The 22,125-nt window shown below is 43.1% G+C and overlaps 1 protein-coding gene across 2 annotated transcripts in view; it reads left to right on the plus strand.

Annotated features, from left to right (window-relative positions):
• The window catches only part of LOC119901599 (tissue factor-like), a 45,832-nt gene that overhangs the window by 11,787 nt on the left and 11,920 nt on the right, over positions 1-22,125 (plus strand). Inside the window, exon 3 of one of the 2 annotated variants that reach the window (XM_038717174.1) lies at positions 108-197. The exons of the other annotated variant lie outside the window; for it this stretch is intronic. Coding sequence (XP_038573102.1) covers positions 108-197 — 90 coding nt within the window. The remainder of the gene's footprint in view (positions 1-107; positions 198-22,125) is intronic. 2 annotated transcript variants of the gene reach the window in all.

The following is a 22,125-nucleotide window of genomic DNA, read 5'->3' on the forward strand; positions in this document are numbered from 1 at the left end:
TCAGATGATGCCAGTGACAGAATGTGTCAGAATGTCAGCAGTCTGTTGGTTCTTTTGATTTAAGTCATTATTCTCCTGTTGTGTGTGTTTTGTCATGTGACTATCAGTGATGATCATGACTGGATGGAGAGTCTTGACTGCATCCGAGTGTCACATTCAGAATGTGATCTGAGCAACTCCCTCCGTCCCTTTGACAGGTAGGAACAAGACTTCTCTCATCACTTCAAGGCCTGTATAATATTTATATAATAGTTACTTTACAGTGAGCTGAACATAAATCATATTTATTTGTAATTTCTAATGCCACTCAAATATTCATACCGGCCAGCAAGCTAACACTGTATCATGTCAGCTAAGTGCAGTCAATGTAATGTTATCACACAATAAGCATGGATAAGTTCAACATCAAACAGATAAAAATATTACTCTAACATTGCAGTGGGAGTTTACCTGAGTTTCTTGCTTGTTGTGTGAAGCTCTCTGTGTTTGTCGCTCATGAGTTCAACCATGTGCACGAGCACAACTACTACTATCAGCAGCTACTGCTACCTACTCAGTTAGCCTTTCAGCTAGCCATCCTATTGCTGATTCTGCCTGGACAGGAAGCTTTGTGCTCCGGGTGTGGGAAAACATTAACACTCTCAAATTACCAAGGTGGTTGGGGAAGAAAAAACTGACTGCTGGAGAAAAACCGTCAAGCTTGACGGTTTTTCAGAAGCAAAATAATAACAATTAGTTTAAGCATAAATAACAAGGCAACTAACAGTTGCCAACCATGGACAACCCAAATATGTGTCTGTGGGTGTGGCAGCAGGCAGGGACGAACCCAAGCAGCTAGGGCACCTTGCAATCCCCACAGAGCAAGAAAGACCACAGACCACATGCCCCGGGGAAAGCCACGCCCCATCCCAAGGGAGAACCAGAGGCAACAAGGTACAAAATAAAAGGTTGTTAAATTAGTCATTATACAGCACAAGGCTGCATAACGAAACAAAATTTGTAATTCCTTTGTGCTACACACACAACATATAGGCTAAGTAAGTGTATGCCTATGTTAAAATATGGTAACATATAAAATAAAATAAAACAATAGTTATTTATATACATATATACATACACATATACACCTCAAACATTCCACAGTGCATTTTTTGAATTTTCTTCTGAGGTGAATGTAAACAGCAGCAACCAGATGATAATATGAAAGTTTCATCTTCACAATAAACAGTCTGACATCTGGGAAACAGAGTCCATCCTGACTGCATAATTTGTGCACCAAGCATCATTGATGTAAACACACAGTCCACTTCCCCCTCATCTTGCCGGAGTCTTGCGCTAACAGCTCGGAACATGGACCACCTGCCGAGTGTTTGATCCGGGGTGTTGATGGATGTGGGCACGACAGTCTCTGAATTCCGTTGTTTGGTCAACATGAGTCCCATTTTGTCAAGACCGGATATTTAGGAGCAAAATTAAGTCCAAGCTGGGCCAGCATGGCTCCTCTCCTGGCTCTCTTTCCTCTCCTCTGAGCGATCAGCACCCGCTGTGGCGCATGGTCCAGTTGTGGACCAGTTGTGGTCTGCTGCTCATTAATCCAAAAACCCCATCTTCATCTTCCAATGACTGAGGTAATGCATGTTTTGGCAATAAAGCCAGAATAAACAGATAAAAAACAAAAGTGTAGCAAAGTTTGAAGGAGTTAACGACTGCTGTGTCTACAAGCACTGCCGGTTGCCATAGAAAGCAACAGCCCCCAGCCCAGCGAGAGGCCACCCCCTAAATGCCGGCAGAGCTAACAGCACCCACCAGCCACTTTATCAAAGAGGAAAGTCTTAAGCCTACACTTTAATGGTGTCTGCCTCCTGAACCCAAACTGGAACCTGGTTCCACAGGAGAGGAGGTTGACAGCTGAATGCTCTGGCTCCCATTCTACTTTTGGAGACTCTTAAGAACCACAAGTAGGCCTGCATTCTGGGAGCGCAGTGCTCTGGTGGGGTAGTAAGGTACTATGAGCTCTTTAAGATAAGATGGTGCCTTTGTAGGTAAGAAGAATGATTTTAAATTCTATTCTGGATTTTATAGGAAGCCAATGCAGAGATGCTAAAACAGGAGAAATGTGATCTCTTTTCTGGTCCCTGTCAGAACACGTGCTGCAGCATTCTGTATCAGCTGAAGAGTCTTAGTGGATTTATTTGAGCAGCGTGATAAGGAATTGCAGTATTCCTGCATGGAAGTAATACATGCATAAACTAGTTTTTCAGTGTAATTTTTATACAGGATGTTCCTGATTTTTGCAATATTACGTAGGGGAAAAAACGGTTTGCTTGCTGAGTTAAACAACTTGTCCTGATCAAAGATAACTCAGAGATTCCTCACAGTGGTGCTGGAGGCCAGGGCGATGCCATCCAGAGTAACTATATCTTTAGATAAAGCATCTTGGAGGTGCATGAGCCCCAGTTCAATGACTTCTGTTTTATCTGAGTTTAACATTAAGAAGTTACAGGTCATCAGGTTTTAACATCCTGAAGGCACACTTAAAGTTTAGCTAAGTGATTAGTTTCATCTGGCTTGATCGAAAGATATACTTGACTATCATCTGTATAACTTTAAAATTTATGGAGTGTCCGCCTAAAGGAAGCATATATAATGTGAACAGGATTAGTCCCAGCAAAGATCCTTGTGGAACTCCGTAAATGGAGGATTAATCATTAACATGTATAAACTGAGATCGATCTGATAAATAGGACTTAAACCAGCTTAGAGCAGTTCCTATAATGCCAATTAAATGTTCCAGTCTCTGTAATAGATATCCTATAGGTCAACTCAAAGACATTAGTCATTTTCACCAGTGTTGTCGCTCTGAAAATCCTCTAATAAACTATTGCTATTTAGAAAGTCACACAGCTGTTTATCGACTGCATTCTCAAGGATCTTAGAGAGAAAGGGATGGATCGATATAGGTCAATAGTCAATAGACTAAATCCCTTTGATCAAGAGTGGCTTATTAAGAAGAGGTTTAATTACAGTTACTTTAAAGTACTGTGGTACATAGCCTGTTAATAAAGACAGATTAATCATATCTAGTAAGGAAGTACTGACTAAAGGTAAAACTTCTTTTAGTCAAGATGAGGTCTAAGAAACAGGTTGATAATTTAGATGACGAAATTATTGAAGTTACTTGGTAAAGATTGAGGGAAGCAAGGTAGTCTAAGGTTCCTGAGTTTAGAGACAAGGTGAATTTCGTCTCTAATAATTAGAAGAATTTAATCATTACAGAAGCTTATGAAGTCGTTGCTATTGAGGGCTGTAGGAATACATGGCTCAATAGAGCTGTGACTCACCGTTAGCCTGGCTACAGTGCTGAAAAGAAGCCTGGGGTGTTCTTATTTTCCTCTATTAATGACAAGTAATACGCTGCTTTGGCATTATGGAGGGCCTCTGACTATCTTGTCAGATTAAACGAGATTCTTCCAGATTGATGGAACGCTATTTCCTTTCTAGTTTCCGCAATAGCTACAGCAATCATCAACATCAATGCACAAGTGACGAGCCCAACGCGCACATTGCGAGAGCACGGCGACACCCAACGCCCGGCAGCCCCCCGCGAATCCCGCATGCGAGGCTGGGCAAACGAGAGAGACCGAGCGCCATAACACGACAGCGAAAGCCAGCGGAGAGAAACACCAGCAGCAAGTCCCACCCCGGCAGCAAACGCGCCACGTAGGTCACCGTGCACCCACCAATAAAAGTCTGCCGTCCCCCCAACCGCCGGAAAAACTAAGGCCGCCCGCGCCAACCGACAGCACGCCCCCAGGCCGCTGTGCAACACCAGCCAAACCAGGCAAAATCAACTAACTTAGCTGCATGCCACCACCAACCCACCCACCCATCAAGGGCAGAGAACTCCAGGCACAAACCCAGAATAAACCGGAGCACAGCCCTGCCCCGCACCCACATTGCACATCCCGAAAACTAACTTTATACTTCAGTATCCAGAGGGGCCGACAGAGAAATCTGGAAGCATGGATCTGAGGCCAACGAAGCAAACCAGGGACGCAAACTGGTCCCTCCAAGCCAATGAGGAAATGCCTCCCCCGGACTCCAATGCACAAACTAAACGCCCAGTAACCATCCAGAGACCCTGCACGGGGAAGGGAAAAAACCCCCGACAATGCATCAAGATGCATCGACAATCGCCCCATAATCCCACCGCAGCCCTCCAAACCGCAACCGGATCAACCCGCGCAGCGCCCAGAGACCCCCACCCCTAGTAGCCAGGGCACCCCGCGACCCCCCAAAGTGCAAAGGACCCCAGACCCCAGAAATAAGCAAAAGCCAGAAGCCCAAGTCCCCAGACCCCTAGGTCCACGCCAGGGAAGCCACGCCCCCCCAACCCACCCCAGATCAGGCAAGGCGGACACCAACCCCACGGCATCCCCGACGCCTGGGGCTCCAGGGGCAGGACACAAGGCCAATGAGAATCCCCCCACTCCTTCAACCCCTCTGCCTGCCTCTGTAAATGTATTGTTTTGTGTTGGATGTCATGGATTGTGAAGTGCAGTAAGGGAGGTAGAAGGCCGAGGCCGCAATAAAGCAGCCCCACCCACCAAACGCCCTGCAGCCTGCCTGCTTTATTAGAAGGCCGAGGCTGCAATAAAGCAGCCCCACCCACCAAACGCCCTGCAGCCTGGACGCCAGGTCCCTCCAGCCCAGGGCTTATAGCAAGAGCCCCTCTAGCACCGGCAGCACCCCAGAGTCAGCGACAACCCCGCCCAGCCCCCCCAGTGCGCAGACCCGCCCAGACCCAGAGATTCCAAAGCCCCAAACCCCAGACCCCCACACCCCGAGGCAGCTCAGCATAGCCCCGACCCAAAGCCCAACAATACCCCGCACTCGCCGGGGCCCCTCCGGCAGCCCCACTGCCACCCCCCACCTCACCGTTCCCACACAATCAGGAGCACTCCGAGCACCACCAGGTTATCGGAGCTGGCACAAACCCCCCACTCAGGCCAGGCCAGGCCAGAAGACCCCCACCCAAGCGCCCTTCCCTCCCTAGCAGCGAAGCATCCCACACACACCCCCACCGTCTCCAAAGAAAAGAGACAGCAATCACCCCGCGACAGTAGCAACAGCCCCTCAGCCCTAGGAAGTCAGCAAATGCACCCAGCCCAGCCCGCACCCCCAACCCACCCCGTCAACCCCCTTCTTCCCGGTCCCCCACCCCTCCAACAACCAGTCGCCAGACCCCTCAGAGAACCAAAATACAATTATCAGGATGCACACAGAACAGAGCCGCACACCAGCCCAGTCCAGGCCCGCAACTGATGCCCCCAACCCCCGACAAGTACGCAAGCCAATCATGACCTACAGGTGAGCCAACCAACACTACCCTGCTACCAATCTAACTAACGCCACACAACAGCCAAGTAATGCGCTGCACAGGAGAGAAGCCAGCCGGCGCAAACCGCCCCCATCCCCCCACAGCCAGGGAGACCACAGACCCCCACCCACGGCTACACCGTGACCGTTCATCATACCACAGTGGGGAATTTAGTGTTTTCTTATTTTGCAGGATGTCAGGATTATTCCAGATTGGGGTAAATCTGCATGGGATAGGTGAAGACCCAGACATTTTGAGAAGTTCCCACCAAGCTGCCAGGGAAGTGCTTATGTTAATGCTTTTAAAGCAGGTATGATGTTTGATGCTGGAACTGATGAATGGCATATCGGAAATTTTAATTTCCTTACAGAATGTTTGTTCTATGTCCATCCATGAGTGGTCCAGGGGGCTCTGATTGATCCATTTTGAGATATATTGTAGTCTATGGGACAGAAAGTAATGATAAAAATTTGGCAGTTCTAAACCACCACAATCTTTTGCTTTTTGCATAGTTTTTAAACTGATTCGTGAGGATTGCTTTTTTTCGGAAATATGCAACTTAATTTAATGTGAAAATCGTATATTCAAATTAATCACAATGATCAAAAACTATAAAGAATACCGCGGTCTACAAAAAATACAGCGTCCCATTCACTCACCCTCTTTCTGCTACTGGCGTTGAATAGGTGTTTAAATTAACTATATGGAAATCACCACCCACATCCACATGACTTACCAAAAAAGTGCAAAAACAAATAAACCTATATACAATTAATTCCAAACGTGCATGACTCCTACACCTACTTAAAGCTGGGAATATTACTCATAATCCTTAAGAAATAAATAATTAATTTAGAGATTTTTATAAAAAACTTAATAATTGATAAATAAAAAGACTTGGTGAAAGAATTACTCCGGAAAGCCCCGCCAAACTCGGATTTCGACCTTCAGCCAACCACATTTTTTACTGCACCATTTTCCCTGTCGAAAGTCTGTGGTAAGTGTCTCTAAATTACTTATTAAATCATTGTTTTGCATTTTAATAGAAGCAGCAATGTAGAATATTGATGTCCACCTACACTGCAGCTGGTTGTATATCTTAAAACCTATACAGTCTATGCTTAAAACACAGAATTCCGAAGGGCTAACGTGACAGAGTTGATGGCTGACGTTAGCTCCAATGTGCCATTAAATGGACGATCAAAAGTAAAAAGCCTTAACTTAATCCAACCTGCTAAACTATATTTCAATTTAAAAAATAATTTACAACATGACAACTGATGGTCCAGCAGCAAGACCTTAACATAACTTAATGACTTTAGCTTTCTATAGGATCACGTTCCAAGTTTCTCAAAACCCAAAAATTCCGGAGCATAACATTACACATAACACAGATCATGCTACACCGTAGCCCACATTCTCAGCTGATTATAGGTATGAGAATTACTGTATGATGAAATGACTGTATTTCAAAGTGTAGCCTAGAACCTCTACAGTAGTAGAAATATGTTGTCCAACTTTATATTGTATGGCTACGGTAACACAATTCACTCACACTGTATTTGTAATCACTGTTCCACCTACTCCCACACCAGTAGTGAGCACAGACCCAGCTGATTTTAGTTTCTACACCCCTGCTTCCAACTTGTGTGTGTGTTTGCTAAATGAGTGAGTGATATGGGACATGAGCGACAGTAGATACAGCTATTGGATAACAAGTTAACTTGAGCATGTACCATGGCCACAGCTGACTCCATGCTGGTGTTCGGAGTGTAACGTTAGCCTAAACAGACTGTTTCACTTACGCATGACAAACTGTTCTCACATCAACTCAACGCCAGATAAATAACGATACATGATACAAATGTTGACTGGCAAGACAATGTTGGTAACGATTGCAAAGATAGCGGAATATAAGTTTACGGGATCGATGGTACGAAGCTGTATCACAGGTTAATCAGGGCACTCTGCCACAGCTAACAACATCTCCACTTTGCGGTCCATCTGAGCATCAAACACCTCAGCCTGTTTCCCTTATGTAAGTAAGAACACGTAAACCTCCCGTAGCACAAATCAGAAAGACAGCATGAACTTTTGGACAGTTTAAATATTGACGTTATGCAGTGTTTTGAACAGCGACGCAGTCACGTCCATGATCACGCTCACAGTCCTCGCTTTGAACTAATCTGCAGGTGGGAGTGGTCCCAGTGAATCATCGTGCAGCTAACGATGCAGCCTGCAAACTACATTCAGAAGCATGTATCTACATGACGATACATTACGTAGATAAACAAAGTTTTCGGGACGTTTGCAGTCAGTGGATCCTGAAGCGACGCATGCGACACATCTGGGACTATCACCAGTTAATTTCCACCAGTTAAACTGTCACACTGGCAGTAACGTTAAATGACTGCAGAGAGAACAGGAGGAGGACAGAAGGAAAGACTGAAACAGACTGATATCTTCATTCTTTGTTAACATCACTCAGTACTGTGGTGTCAGATGTTGGCTTTATATTGACTTTGCTGTTGTTAACATTATTTTGCTGCTCTATAAACAGCATTTAGTTGTATTTAGAATATTCAATACAAACCCTATATTGAATTTAAAAACAACCAGGCAGCCAATATGCGCACTTCGATATTTTTTTATTTATGGCAAGTGATATATCATCATCTGAATATATAACAATTTTAATGCAGATTTTCCTCTCATCGTTCAGGCCTACCTCACGCCCACGTTTGCTTCATTTCTTATTTGGTCTGTTGGTTGCTTGCTAGGATGGCTGAACATTTTATTTAAAGCCAGAGATAGTGCTAGTGCCAGTTAATATTTACAGACTAATGGAGTGTTGCAGGCTGCGGTTGTGAACGCTGGTTTGAAGTCAGTACAGCAGAGAGTAGTAACTGTGTCTGTTGTGGTAATGCTAATAAGTTAAATAATACACACACACACACACACACACACACACACACACACACATTTTCGAGCAACGGTTCGGTTCGTGTCGCGGTCACCCCCCCTTTATTTTTTTGATAAAGGTAAAATGTGTCAAAAAACTGCATCATGAGATGCTCTGGCCTACAAATCTTGTTCTCAAGAAGTCATGTTTGTTTGTGACAGACCCCAATTTCTTTCACATAGTGATATTTAATAGTTTACTACTACTTATGAATTTCTAATATAATAATTCCCACACTAATTGAGACTAAAGAGTTATATGGCAATATCATGTTTTAACCAGTGATTTGTCATGACCAGTGATTAGTGTCATGGTCAAAAGGTATCACTGAGTGTGTTTCGGGGTATACCCTTTGGATATCTTGAGCATTTCATGTGGGATGACTCAGTTTGTGTTTTTTCCCTTTCATCGAGTTCTCCATCCCAGCTGGTCTACGTCTCTGAAGAAGTAGCACAGCAACCCAATGCTGGTGTATTTACTATCAGATTTGACAGGGGTAAACTTGATTCCCATTTCTTTCACCATAGTCCATGTAACAGACTATTTATTATACACATATTTATACTACGTGTTTGGTCCTTCTCTTTTTGTCAACTGTGAAACCATTAGAGGACTATGGAAATGGAGACCCTTAGATAGTGTTGGGTCAGATGTGCGTCCCCCTCTCTGTGTCCTAGGCATGCTGATCATGCTTTTTTAACCATAACCTGACTTTGTGGAATAAGCTGGTGTCTTTTGTGCTGTTTGCTAAAGACAGGACATTCCTACTATTTATATATGTTTTGTAACACAATTTTCACTAATTCTGCATACATTTTCCTTTGCTGGTGTTTTTGATGATGTCTTGCTGTGCTCATTCTGCTCCCAGAGCACACGTGCCTGCTTACACACACAACCATGTGCTACTGCCTCTGGGCAGTTAGATGCAGAGAGGACCACACACACTCAGAGCAATAGAGTCTTAACACTGTGATCTTAACTTTACACTCTAAAATAAAACTCTAAATGATGACAAGAGCTATAGAGTTTTAACACTGTGATCATAACTTTACACTCTAAAATAACACTTTAAATGATGACAATGTAGACCACCATCGCTCTAGTAACTAATGATAACAATTTAGGCTATAATGCTCTAAAATAATTCTCAACAATAGGTGCACTCAGCATTGGTCTTAAAAATTTGTTGGAGCTTTTTAAAATATTTAAACAGATGTTTTGAAAATTTGCTTTAAAAATACTGATCACTCATCACAACTTTACTGTTTACCAGCAGCACCCACACAACCCACACCTAATGTAAACAAGATTACTGAACAGTATTACAATAACTTCAGTAAAACAGAACCAGGGGAATGTGTTGCTCTCAGGAGGAGGCTAGAAGGAGCACATACTGGCAGTGGAAATCTACATCTTTCCACTGCAGAGGCTCTGTCTACAACATGGAGGAGAAACTAGTTTTAATGAGTGTATAAGTACAATTTAAATTAGATAAAAATATCTATTTTAATCTAATAGTTTACTGTTGGTATGTTAATATATAAATTATTTAATTTTGCTATATGTAGGCTATTGTCATTTTATGTAATAGTATACTAAACAGCCCACCACTAGTATAATATTAACTCCAATTGGACAAAATAGCAGTTTCATATTTGTGAGTTGTTTTCAATTACATTGGTCTCTTAATTTGTTAATGATACTATCTCATTAATGATCAGAACCATTCATTCAGGAGGAGTTCAACATTTGAAAGTTTACTGTAGCACGTCAAACAATTATTATGTCCCGCCGCATCCAGGCTGTGATTGGCCAGTTGATGAAAAGTGAAATTGAGGAGCCCATCGATATTATGAAAAGTTGAACATGTTTCAACAAAAGGCACCTGATAAAGCTAAACAGCCAGCTAGCTAAACCCACAACTTCCTTTTCTTCTCCCTGTTGGTTTTGAACGATTAGCGGGCGGGTGGGGTGGATTACGGTAAGGTTGTAGTTACTCGCACATTGTGCTTGTAAATCATTTTTCCTGTTCGCACGTATCGATTTTTAGGGGCATATCCGAGCAAAATGGTCGCACCGTAGAGCCCTGTGTAGGTGTATTTACTGGAAGTTGTTTATGATTTTATTTCTATAACCTTATAACCTGGTGGAGGTCGTATCATCAAGGCAAAGAAAGCTCAGACTCCTCACAGCAACAGATGGTTAAAGGATAATCTCAGTATTATATATTTAAACCTGGGCCCCATTGTCACTTATTTAGGTGTAGAAATGACTCGTAGGTACAGAAAGTTTTAAATCAGTGCAGTAGATGGATTCCTCGCGAGACACATTCAACACAAACACACAGCACGCACACTCCGGCATCACAACGCTCTCGAGCTTATTTGGTAGATTTTGGTTAGAGTTGATTGGTAGATTCCAAATGATGGCATGATAATGACGTTCGTTATGGGCTACAATTCTTCCGTGCAATGTACTTTAAACCAACATTTTTATTATTAAGAGAGATTTTACATGTACCATGTCTTTTAACAACAATTTCAGTATTTAAAATGAATGTGCAGTATAATAGTGAGTGCTAAAGGAGCTGTCACACTGAAGCAGAACTACAAACTAAACCTTGAGGGTAAATGTTTTTATTTTTAATTGTATGGATTACATGAATGTTATGGTGGTTGTTGTTTTCCCCCCTGCAAACATTAAAAGGTTTCCTTGTTTTAAGTGTAAGCTGGACATGCTAAAGTAGAAAATTGTAAAACACTAGAAATTAGTTATTTAGATTTTTATTTCAACAAGGTGTTTGGCAAGAATAACACTTACGGTGAGTAAATATTAGTGAATCTCAGCATTTGCAGGAGTCAATGAAAAGGTTTAACACTAATGAAGAGTGAATTAATGAGTGTAAATTATGAATAACAGTGGATGATTTTTGTGGTTTTAATTTTCATTAGGTTTTTATGCCCAAGTCCTCTTCTGTTTATCTTCGATTTAAATAATTTAAATGGTTGGGGGGCAGACACCATCACTATGGAGCTATACCTAGCCAAACTGGCTATGGCTATGAAATAGAAGTGCAGCTAATTTCACGTTTCTCATAATAGACTACAAATAAACTACACTTGTTACACGTACCATTATAGCTAAAGGAGGCAGAGGAGTAACTGAACATTTAACGCACCAAGTAGGAGAGAGCAGGATAGCAAGAGGGAGACAAAGAAGCTATCACTAGCTGCTAAGCTAAAGTACAATGGCAACTCTTCCCATAAGTGATATTTAATATTCCCCAATATTTAATATTCTCTGACTGTAGCAGCATTGTAGATATACTGTGGAAATTACACATTATACGTTAAACTAAGGATTTACTCCATTCAATGGAGTAGAGATGGATGAGAATGTATAAATAAGTGTGATTGTCTCTGAAAATGAAGTTTGTGAGTTTAGGAGGAAAAGTAATACATCATCTGCATAAAAGCTTATCTTGTGGTGTACATTTTCTGTTTGAATATTTTTATTTTGTCTGATAGCAGATGCTAATGGTTCTATAAAAATGGCAAAAAGCAAGGGAGAGAATGGGAAACCCTGCCTGACCTGCAAGACTGAAGCTTGGAGAAGTATGATAATTTCTCCTGACAGCAGCTCTTGGGGAGCTGTATAATGTTTTAATCCAGTCTATAAAGGAGTTCCCAAATCCAAATTTATGTAAAGTAGCAAACAGAAATATCCAATTTACCTTACACACACAAAAAAGTGGTTTTTCAGTGGTACTTTGGGGTGGTTGGGGTACTATATAGCACTGCTGCCTTACAAAGAACCTGTTAAGCCCCTGTATAGTTCTTTATGCTGTGTACACATACAACGCAAATTTAATCCTTGCGATGCTTTCCTTGTGCGGGTTTTATCGCTGGACAACTGTGAGTGTTCCCACAACGCGATAAGCGAATAAACATCATCCGCGAATACTAAAGTTATAGGAAGCCAAAGTAAACATTTTGCTGTGATTTAATTGCAATAAACGGATCAAACTGATGCCAAAATAACTACAATATGATGCCGATTTGTTAGACATATGAATACATGCTTTGTCAGGTCTCTCAGCACGTCAGCAGGATGACATTTTAAATGTTTGTTTTCAGAATGGAGTTCTGGACTCCCTTCACCTTCACATTCAGTGAGCAAACTAACAGGCTGCTATACACAGGTACAGAATCTAGGAACAGAAATAGGAACTAATTACAACTGATATGTCACTGTAATAACAAGCAATATCTGTTAGGATTTGGTTTGGTGCTGTTTTTCCTGTGTTTATTTGATATTGTCATGGTTTGGAGTTTTGTAGTGTAGTTTATTATTTTGTTCATTCGCTTTAAGTTTTCTTAGTATCTGTCTAGTTTCATATTCTAGTTATGTCCTGCATTTTTATCCGTGTCTTAGTGTATACTCCTGGTCCGTGTACTTTGATATTATTTTGTCCATGTTGCCATGCGTTCTGTTTAATCTTAGTTCAGTCTGTTTTCCCTGTTAGTTGTAGTTTGGGTATATTAGTGATCTGTCTGCTTATGTTGTGGTTCAGTCACTTATTCTCTGTTTCCCTATGGCCTTATTGGTGTCTATCTGTTTTCCCCTGCTGTCTCTCTGCCTACCTGTTTCTCGTTAGTCTCATGTCTGTCACCTGTGTTACTCCCGCCCTGCTCGTTAGTCCCTGGTGTGTGTATATGTTTGGTGTTTCTCTCCAGTCTTCGTCTGGTCATTGTTTGAGTTACCCCCTGTCTGTCGTGTGGATACGCCCCATCTTCTGTTGTCTTCCTTGCTCGTCTTGTCACCTTTTTTCCTTTGGAGTTTGGATTTCTGTTGGGATTATCTTGTTTTTTGGACTCTGTCAGTAAGTGTGCTTGCCTTTTGTTTGTTTTCTCTCAATAAACCCCCGTTGAACTGTGCCTCCTCTGCCTTGCGTCCTGCGTTTGGGTCCTCCAACCTGCCTTACCACCACTTACCGTGACAGAATGACCGGACCACAAATAGACCCAACAGACCTAGCATTGTTGGCAGAGGATATGAGGGAGTGGACCTCGACCTGCGAAAGGTTAGGTTCCTCTATCCTGGATTCCACAGACTTGAATCGCAGACTGCTTGTCTATGGCCTCATGGAGAAGACACTGTGCAGCAAGCCAAAGCTGCTGAATCTCCCCTCCATGGCTGAGCAGTTGGGCATCATCAGATGGATGAAGAGAGACCCGGAGCGGATACTGGACGCTCTCAAGGGTTCACAGCCTGGTGGCACTCAAGCCGCTAGCCCCGGGCTGCTAGCCGACCTGCACATGTCCGGCCCCTGGTCTTCTAGCACAAAGGCTAGCCACCCTCCGAGTTTCCCGCCTGTTCCACCTACAGAGAAACCTTCTGGAGGATGACGGGGTTCTCGCCACAGCAGACAGGCTGCTCAGGGGTCCAGCGCCTTGTCCTCCAAGTCACCCAGGGTTTCCGAGACTGTGCTCCTGTGCGGCATGGAACCTGAGCACCTCCGTCCTACTGAGCCGACTCATGTTCCTCATGCTCCGTCGGTGGTCCAATCGACTACTGGTCCCTCGTCGTTGGTCCGACCGGTAACAACTCCGCCGGAGGTCCAGCTGACTCCTGCTCCTTGTTCCCTGTTGGTGGCCCGATCGGTACCAGTCGCGCCGGTGGTCATCAGCCCAGCCGCTCAGTCTGTGGTCCTCAGCCCTGCTGTCCAGTTGCTGGCCTTCAGTCCTGCTCTGCCACTTGAGGCCCCAGGCCTCCTACGACGGCCTCCTGCCCGACCTCCAGAGAGGTCACGTCTCCACCGCTGGCCTCCTGAGAGGTCTCGCCTTCATCAGTCACCTGTCTGGCCTCAGGTGAGCCCTTGTTCTTTTGGTCGTCCTCCGGGACGTCCTCCTGAACTGTGTTGCCCTCATGACCCTGCCGGCCGGCTTGGTCAACCTCCGGAACTCTGTTTTTCCCCTGATCTGCCCAGCCTCCTGGGTCATCCTCCGGAACGATCTCCTGAACTGTTTTGTCCCCCTGGCATGTTTTTCTTAGTATCTGTCTAGTCTCATATTCTAGTTATGTCCTGCATTTTTATCCGTGTCTTAGTGTATACTCCTGGTTCGTGTACTTTGATATTATTTGGTCCATGTTGCCCTGCGTTCTGTTTAATCTTAGTTCAGTCTGTTTTCCCTGTTAGTTGTAGTTTGGGTATATTAGTGATCTGTCTGCTTATGTTCTGGTTCAGTCACTTATTCTCTGTTTCTTCCTGGTTATCATTAGTTTCCCTATGGCCTTATTGGTGTCTGTCTGTTTTCCCCTGCTGTCTCTGCCTACCTGTGTCTCGTTAGTCTCATGTCTGTCACCTGTGTTACTCCCGCCCTGCTCGTTAGTCCCTGGTGTGTGTATATGTTTGGTGTTTCTCTCCAGTCTTCGTGTGGATACGCTCTGTCTTCTGTTGTCTGCCTTGCTCATTTTGTCACCTTGTTTCCTTTTGGAGTTTGGATTTCTGTTGGGATTATCTTTAGCCTTGTGTTTATTTTCCCTCAATAAACCTCCTCTGCCTTGCGTCCTGCGTTTGGGTCCTCCAACCTGCCTTACCACCACTTACCGTAACAATATCAAGAATTCCAATGTACCTATACTCAGGAATGGGCAAAAATACATCAAATTTATTTTGAAAAAAAATACAAAATACCCAAGTTTTTAAAGGAGACCTATTAAACTGCTTTTCCAGTCCTATGTTGTAGTTCTCTGACTCCTGTATGGCAGCTATTTTATTTTCTTATACTGACTTTTCATGTAGGGCTTCATTTCAGCCTGTGTGTGATACAAGCTGCAAGTGTGTGTGTGTGTGTGTGTGTGTGTGAGGCCTCCCCTCTCAAAGCCCACTGTCTTCTGATTGGCCAAGACCTGAAGCATGTTACCAGGCTGTTGTTGTTGCTGGGCAGAACAGGCAGACGGAGCCGTTGTTGGGCTGTTGCCATGCCCATATATGGAACACCAGCTCCTTCTGGCTCGGTATTAGTCAGACTTTAGTGATGCAAATGAAAACTGTTGGTTGAGAGCTTTAGCTATTAGCTAGCCGTAATCATGTTTCCTGTCAGTGGTGTTAAATATGGATTAATTTCATGGCACCTACTTATTCTCCAGCCTATGGTTTGGCTTTGCTGGTTACTTAGCGAGACAATCAGCTGATCAGTAACGTTAATTGGCAATAAAACCATAACGTTAGCTTGGAGCATGGAAGCATCAGCCAGCTAAACTTTTACTGACTGGTAGAAAAAAATGTATTAGATGGATTGGTTTATTCTCCAGCGCTGTGCTTTGGCTTGTGGTGTTATGTTAGTTGGATTAATTTCGTGTAGTTATCTCTCTCTCCAGCGCTCTGTTTTGGCTTTGTATGTTACGTTCTTGAGAATCAGCTTTATCACTAATTGGTAATAAAACAGCAGCTTCCAGACTCAAAGCTCAGATCAGCCAGCTAAACTTTGAAAAAAATATGTAGGTGGATTGTAACTCCATATAATTATTCTCCAGCCTCTGTTATGGCTTTGTTACGTGGCCAGAAATGTGCCGTTACCTTCCTGAGACAAACAGCTGATGAATATTATTGGTAATGAAATGGTAACAGCAGAGAAGCTCAGATCAACAGCTAAACTTCACATTTTACTGCCCTGGTGGAAAACATGTATTTCTTTTTACTGCTAATCGTGATATATAACAAGACTGTGTCTATCAAGTGACCAATAATAAATACTTTCCGAATTTGTATTAAAAAATGTTATTGGAAATTGTGTCCCACTGTGCACATAAATATTTAATTTTTACTTTCACATGCTAATGCCCATTAAAAACGTTGCCGTTTTACCACACGCTGAAATTATGGCTGTTAGTACTACTTTGTGTTTCTGTTGTATTTCAAAAAAATTAAATAAGACATGTTGGTAAGATTTGCATGCTTGTCAAAGTGAGAGGAGTCTTGATCCTCACCTGACAATGCCTTTGTAAACTTCATGTATTATGTGGTTTATAATGGACTGTGGTGCAGAAACAGTGAGGCTTACATCGTCCTGTTATCTGTCAGTGGTTGTTACATGTCAAGCAGGCCTGTTTTTGTTTTGTTTTCCTCCCCCACTAATTTCTGTGACTGGCTCACACCTGTGCAGCCTGGCTGAGCTGCACATTGGCCAAAGGAGGTTGGAGCTGGCCAACCACAATGGAACATGCAAAATAAAAGGAGCACCCTAGAAGAGTTTGGTCTCTCACCCCATGCAATCAGCCTTGTTTGTAGCAGCAGTGTACCACAACCCTTTGTTACACATTGTAGTTTGATGAATAAACTTTCATCTGCTGAGTTCTTATCGGCACTTTTATGTTGCGCCCCCGAGCCGGGGTTGTAACAGTGGTCATACTTGATGCACTAGATGTGATAGTTTTTGAGAATTTCTTCATTTACTTTGGTATGTTAGTCCAGATGAGCCAACCCTCCCAAAATGTAAAATAATGTATTACAGGAGTATGAGACATCATGTAGTACTTCATTTCTTCATGTGGCTGTTGTTTATTAATGAAAAAGTAACAATAATATTCAAAAAAGCATTTGGTTTTATATAATTTCTTAACACATCTATCTAAAGAAACCTAATTTCTTGAATGGCAATCTCTTTTATCTCAGATGACATCTTTGTTCTGTCTCAGGCACCGTAGCTATACTTCTCGCTTGGGTAGGGGAGGGGGGGTGCAATTCGCAACCCTCACCACTAGATGTCACTAGAACTTACACACTGAACCTTTAAACAAGCATGTACAAAGTGCTCAACACACCATTCTATCCAGAAATTATTTTCTGTTTTTATTTATACAAAAATACTAAACACTGTAGTATTTTGATACAAATTACATAGGCAGTATTTCTGATACATGGATTTAAAATATGTATTTGAAATACTAAATAGTTTGTAGTTAATTTTGTAATTTGTATTTGATGGGCTTCATAAAAATGGCTATGTCTGCCTGTACTCATACTGGAAGATATATAAAAAAATCCACTCCTCTGTTCGAAAGGAAAAGTTTGCAAAGCCTCCCAGACATACCTCCACCAATACAACATGGAGCATATTTTATTAGCATATTTTCATAAACAATATTTTAAACAATCATTACAAAACAAATCTTACCTGGACGTTGCCTCATGGAGATACAGTTAATACGTTGCCTACTTCACCCAAGTGAGTGTTAGATCCCAAGTTACCCCTATTCAGGAGGTACTGGACCAGCTCTCTGTCTTAAGTGCACTTCTGCGTCAAATCGATGGCTTAGCCTCTGCGTAGCCCCCTACCCTACACCGTCACCTACGGCGTAGCCTAATGTGCACCTCCTCAAAAATGTAACCACACGTCGAGTTGACGCGGACCGTAAGCTCTGTGATTGGTCGGCTGGGTAGCCTCACAATGCCTCCGAGGTGACAGGAAGTGCCAGTGCTTTGAAGTAACTTTTACTAACGGCCAAAAAAGCAGCTGTAACACGGTGGATCAATATATTTGACCGTCACAAACTGAGCGAAATGACTCGTTTCACTATCAGAATGTGATCCACTTGGTCAATAACATTTGAAAAGGCTATACCAGCCGCACGTATACAATTTTACCCCCATTCACATTAGCAGAGGGCTAAACCGGAAGTTAACCTGCTCTGCTGGCAAAAGTCAACTCAGTGGACACTGTAGTGCTACTGCCAACTAGTGTTTGGGGGTGTAATTGCAGATACACAGACACACAAGTATAAATGCCTGGCTACGTGCGTATACCCTACACAGGAGTATAAATCAAGCTTTACCCTGGACTCACACAGGCGGCGTGTGCGCTGCATTACGACTGCGCCACGGCTGCCGGAGCAAATCTCTTCCATTGTAGTCAATGCTTGTGCCACAGCGCGTCCCAGAAGCGCGTCTCCGCTCTGTTGCGCAGAGAATAGCCAGCCGGTCTATTTTTCACCGAAGACACGTCAAGCAGTCGTTTATTTGGTTGCAGATGAGCCAGGCACTTTCCTTATACAGAAAGTTTAAGTATACTTGGCTTGTAGTTGAGCTTATTCTTGTGGTAGAGTAGCCTATTAAATACTTTTTAATTCAATTTTATTTATATAGCGTCAAATCACAACAACAGTTATCTCACAGCGCTTTTCATAAAAGAGCAGGGCTAGACCATACTCTGTGATGTTATTTACAGAAGCCCAACAATTCCCACCAAGAGCAAGCACTAGGGGACAGAGGCAGAGGACCTCTTTTTAAGAGGCAGAAACCTCGAGCAGAACCATGGCTCAGGGTGGTCGGCCATAGAGGTACAGACAGTAAAGGTGATGTTGCTATAGACTAAATGAAAAATGGTACAGATAAAACAGTAGTGTTAATGATAATAATCGTAATGTTAATGATTATAATAATAATTGTAGCAGAGGGTGTCAAGCAGGAACACGGGGCAGCAGGTGACTTGCAACCACAGATCCAGACTCCACAGCTCCAGAGCCATAAACACCTGCAGGAAGTGATAGGAGGAGAGAGGAGAGGGAGGAGAAAGCACAAGACTACCGGAAAGGGGAGAAGTTAGTAACATGCATTAATGGGATGAGGTTAAAGAGAGAAAGGAGAGAAAGTAGAGGAGAGAGGAGCTCATTGCATCATGGGAAGTCCCCCGGCAGTCTAGGCCTAAAGCAGCATAAATAAGGAATGGTTCAGGACTCCCCTGAGCCAGCCCTAACTATAAGCTTTATCAAAGAGGAAAGTCTTAAGCCTACTCTTAAATGTGGGGACGGTGTGTGCATCCTGAACCCAAACTGGAACCGGGTACCACAGGAGAGGAGCTTGATAGCTGAACGCTCTGGCTCCCATTCTACTTTTAGAGACTCTAGGAACCACAAGTAACCCTGCATTCTGGGAGCGCAGTGCTCTGGTGGGGTAGTAAGGTACTATGAGCTCTTTAAGAGAAGATGGTGCCTGACCATTAAGAGCTTTGTAGGTAAGAAGAATGATTTTAAATTCTATCCTGGATTTTACTGGAAGCCAATGCAGAGAAGCTAAAACAGGAGAAATGTGATCTCTTTTCCTGGTTCCTGTCAGAACACGTGCTGCAGCATTCTGGATCAGCTGAAGAGTCTTAACGGACTTTTTCGAGCAGCCTGATAATAAGGAATTGCAGTAATCCAGCCTAGAAGTAATAAATGCATGGACTAGTTTTTCTGCATCATTTTTAGACAGGATGTTCCTGATTTTTGCAATATTACGTAGGTGAAAAAAGGCGTTCCTTGAAATTTGCTTAATGTGAGACTTAAATGACATGTCCTGATCAAAGATAACTCCAAGATTCCTCACAGTGGTGCTGGAGGCCAGGGCGATGCCATCCAGGGAAACTATATCTTTAGATAATGCGTCACGGAGGTGCTTGGGCCCCAGAACAATAACTTCAGTTTATCTGAGTTTAACATTAGAAAATTACAAGTCATCCAGGTTTTAACATCCTGAAGGCACATTTGAAGTTTAGCTAACGGATTAGTTTCATCTGGCTTAATCGATAGATATCACTGAGTATTGTTGCGTTTTTTCAGATTTTGAGAAAGGAGAGGCTGGATCCGATGAAAATTAACAAGAAAATTTAATTAAAAAATAGGTGAATAAAAGATGGCATTAGAGAACAAACATGAAACAAAAACACTGCAGTGGACTGGAAAGTTGTTCCTCTTTTCAGATTTACAGCTTACAGTCCTGATTCTCACAAAATGAAATTAATATCCTCCAGGTATGTGGGCGGGTCTTTTCCTCCAAATGGCTCAGGACCATAGCCACTCAACAGTATCATCTGCATAACAATGAAGGTTTATGGAGTGTTTCCTGATAATATTGCCTAAAGGAAGCATATATAAAGTGAAGAGGATTGGCCTGAGGGCAGATCCTTGTGGCACTCCATGACTAACTTTGGCGTGCATGGAGGACTCATCGTTAACATGTACAAACTGAAATCGATCTGATAAATAGGACTTAAACCAGCTTAGAGCGGTTCCTTTAATGCCAATGAAATGTTCCAGTCTCTGTAATAGGATCTGATGGTCAATGGTATCAAATGCAGCCTTAAAATCTAGTAAAACCAGTACTGAGACAAGTCCTTTGTCTGATGCAATTAGGAGGTCATTAGTAATTTTCACCAGTGCTTTCTCTGTGCTATGATGAACTCTAAATCCTGACTGAAAATCCTCAAATAAACTATTGCTCTGTAGAAAGTCACACAGCTGACAGATCAGGAATTTGGAAAAGACAGACAGGTGGACTAAATCCAGAACAGAAGACAATAGACCAGGATGGAAGAAACCGAACAAACAATACATCTAAAAGGGAAACAATGAACTTAAGAACACAGAACTAAGGGTCAGAACAAAGAACTAAGACACTGAACTACACACTAAGACATAGGACTAAGAATTAAGACAGGGAAGCAGAACTACAGACTAAGACATGAACTAGGACATAACAGGGGATGGTGAAAACAGATGTAGACCAAACATAAAATCACCATAAGAATAAACAAGGCAGATCAGTAAAACACAAGACATGGAACAAAAAAACCCGCAAATAATACCTGAAATCCTCAAACCATGACAAAATTAAATTTCAAGTTATGCTATTCAGATTCAAAAACAATACAAATTCAAATATGCTATATGGTCTTTGCTTCCGGCGCTGGCGCGAGCAGGATGCTGATCCAGTAGCTCCGTACGTGTCGTGTTGTTTTGTTTTATATACTTTTAAGTGTGTTTTTTTTTTTTTAAACTTTAACTCTTTATATAACACTAGCTGTGTAAAACTTTATATATCCTATGGATACAATTACTCTTTAGGGACAACATAGCAGTGGACAACTTGTTTATTCAAGGGAGAAGCTGCTCCAAACAATGGGACAACCTGTCGTGTGGAGCTGAGGAAGAGGCACCGAGGCTGCAGAGCCGAAGCGAAGGTGAAGGCTAGGCTAGCGGCTAAGCGGTGGAAGTACAAGCCCTCGGTTCCGTCGATAGTGATGGGGAATGTGAACTGTCTGACCAACAAGATGGACGAGCTGGCTGCCCTTGTGAGGACGAACAGGACGTTCAGGGAGTGCAGTTTACTTTGCCTCTCTGAAACCTGGCTAACCCAGAACACCCCGGACGCTAATGTGGATCTACCTGGATTCACTACAGTGAGAGCGGACCGGGACTGTGGACGCAGCGGCAAAAGCAAAGGAGGGGGACTCGCGCTGTTTATCGACAACAGATGGTAGAAGGAAGAAGAGGATGGCAGTCAAGGATGGTGACAGGGATGAGCTGAAGCGCGAACATGGGGAACACAAGGTCCACCTGAGAGAGGCGAAGGAGGACTACAGAAGGAAGGTAGAACAGAAGCTGCAGCACAGCAACATGCAGGAGCTCTGGGATGGCTGAATACCTCCAAGACCAAGGAGATGGTGGTGGACTTCAGAAGGAAGAAATCACATCTCCAACCTGTGTCCATCGAGGGGGTCGATGTGGAGGTGGTCAGGATTTACAAATATCTGGGGCTGTAGCTGGATGACAAGCTGGACTGGACAGCAAATATGGACACTCTCCACAGGAAAGGGCAGAGCCGTCTGTACTTCCTGAGAAGGCTGGGGTCCTTCAACATCTGCAAAAAACTGCTGCAAATGTTTTATCGGTCTGTGGTGGCCAGCGTCCTCTTTTATGCTGTAGTTTGCTGGGGTGGAAGCAGCAAGAAGAGAGCTGCCGG

The sequence above is a fragment of the Micropterus salmoides genome, unplaced genomic scaffold, assembly GCF_014851395.1.
Source record: "Micropterus salmoides isolate LMB-PRFRI ecotype aquatic unplaced genomic scaffold, ASM1485139v1 Ms_hic_scaffold_14, whole genome shotgun sequence".
Lineage (NCBI taxonomy): Eukaryota > Metazoa > Chordata > Actinopteri > Centrarchiformes > Centrarchidae > Micropterus > Micropterus salmoides.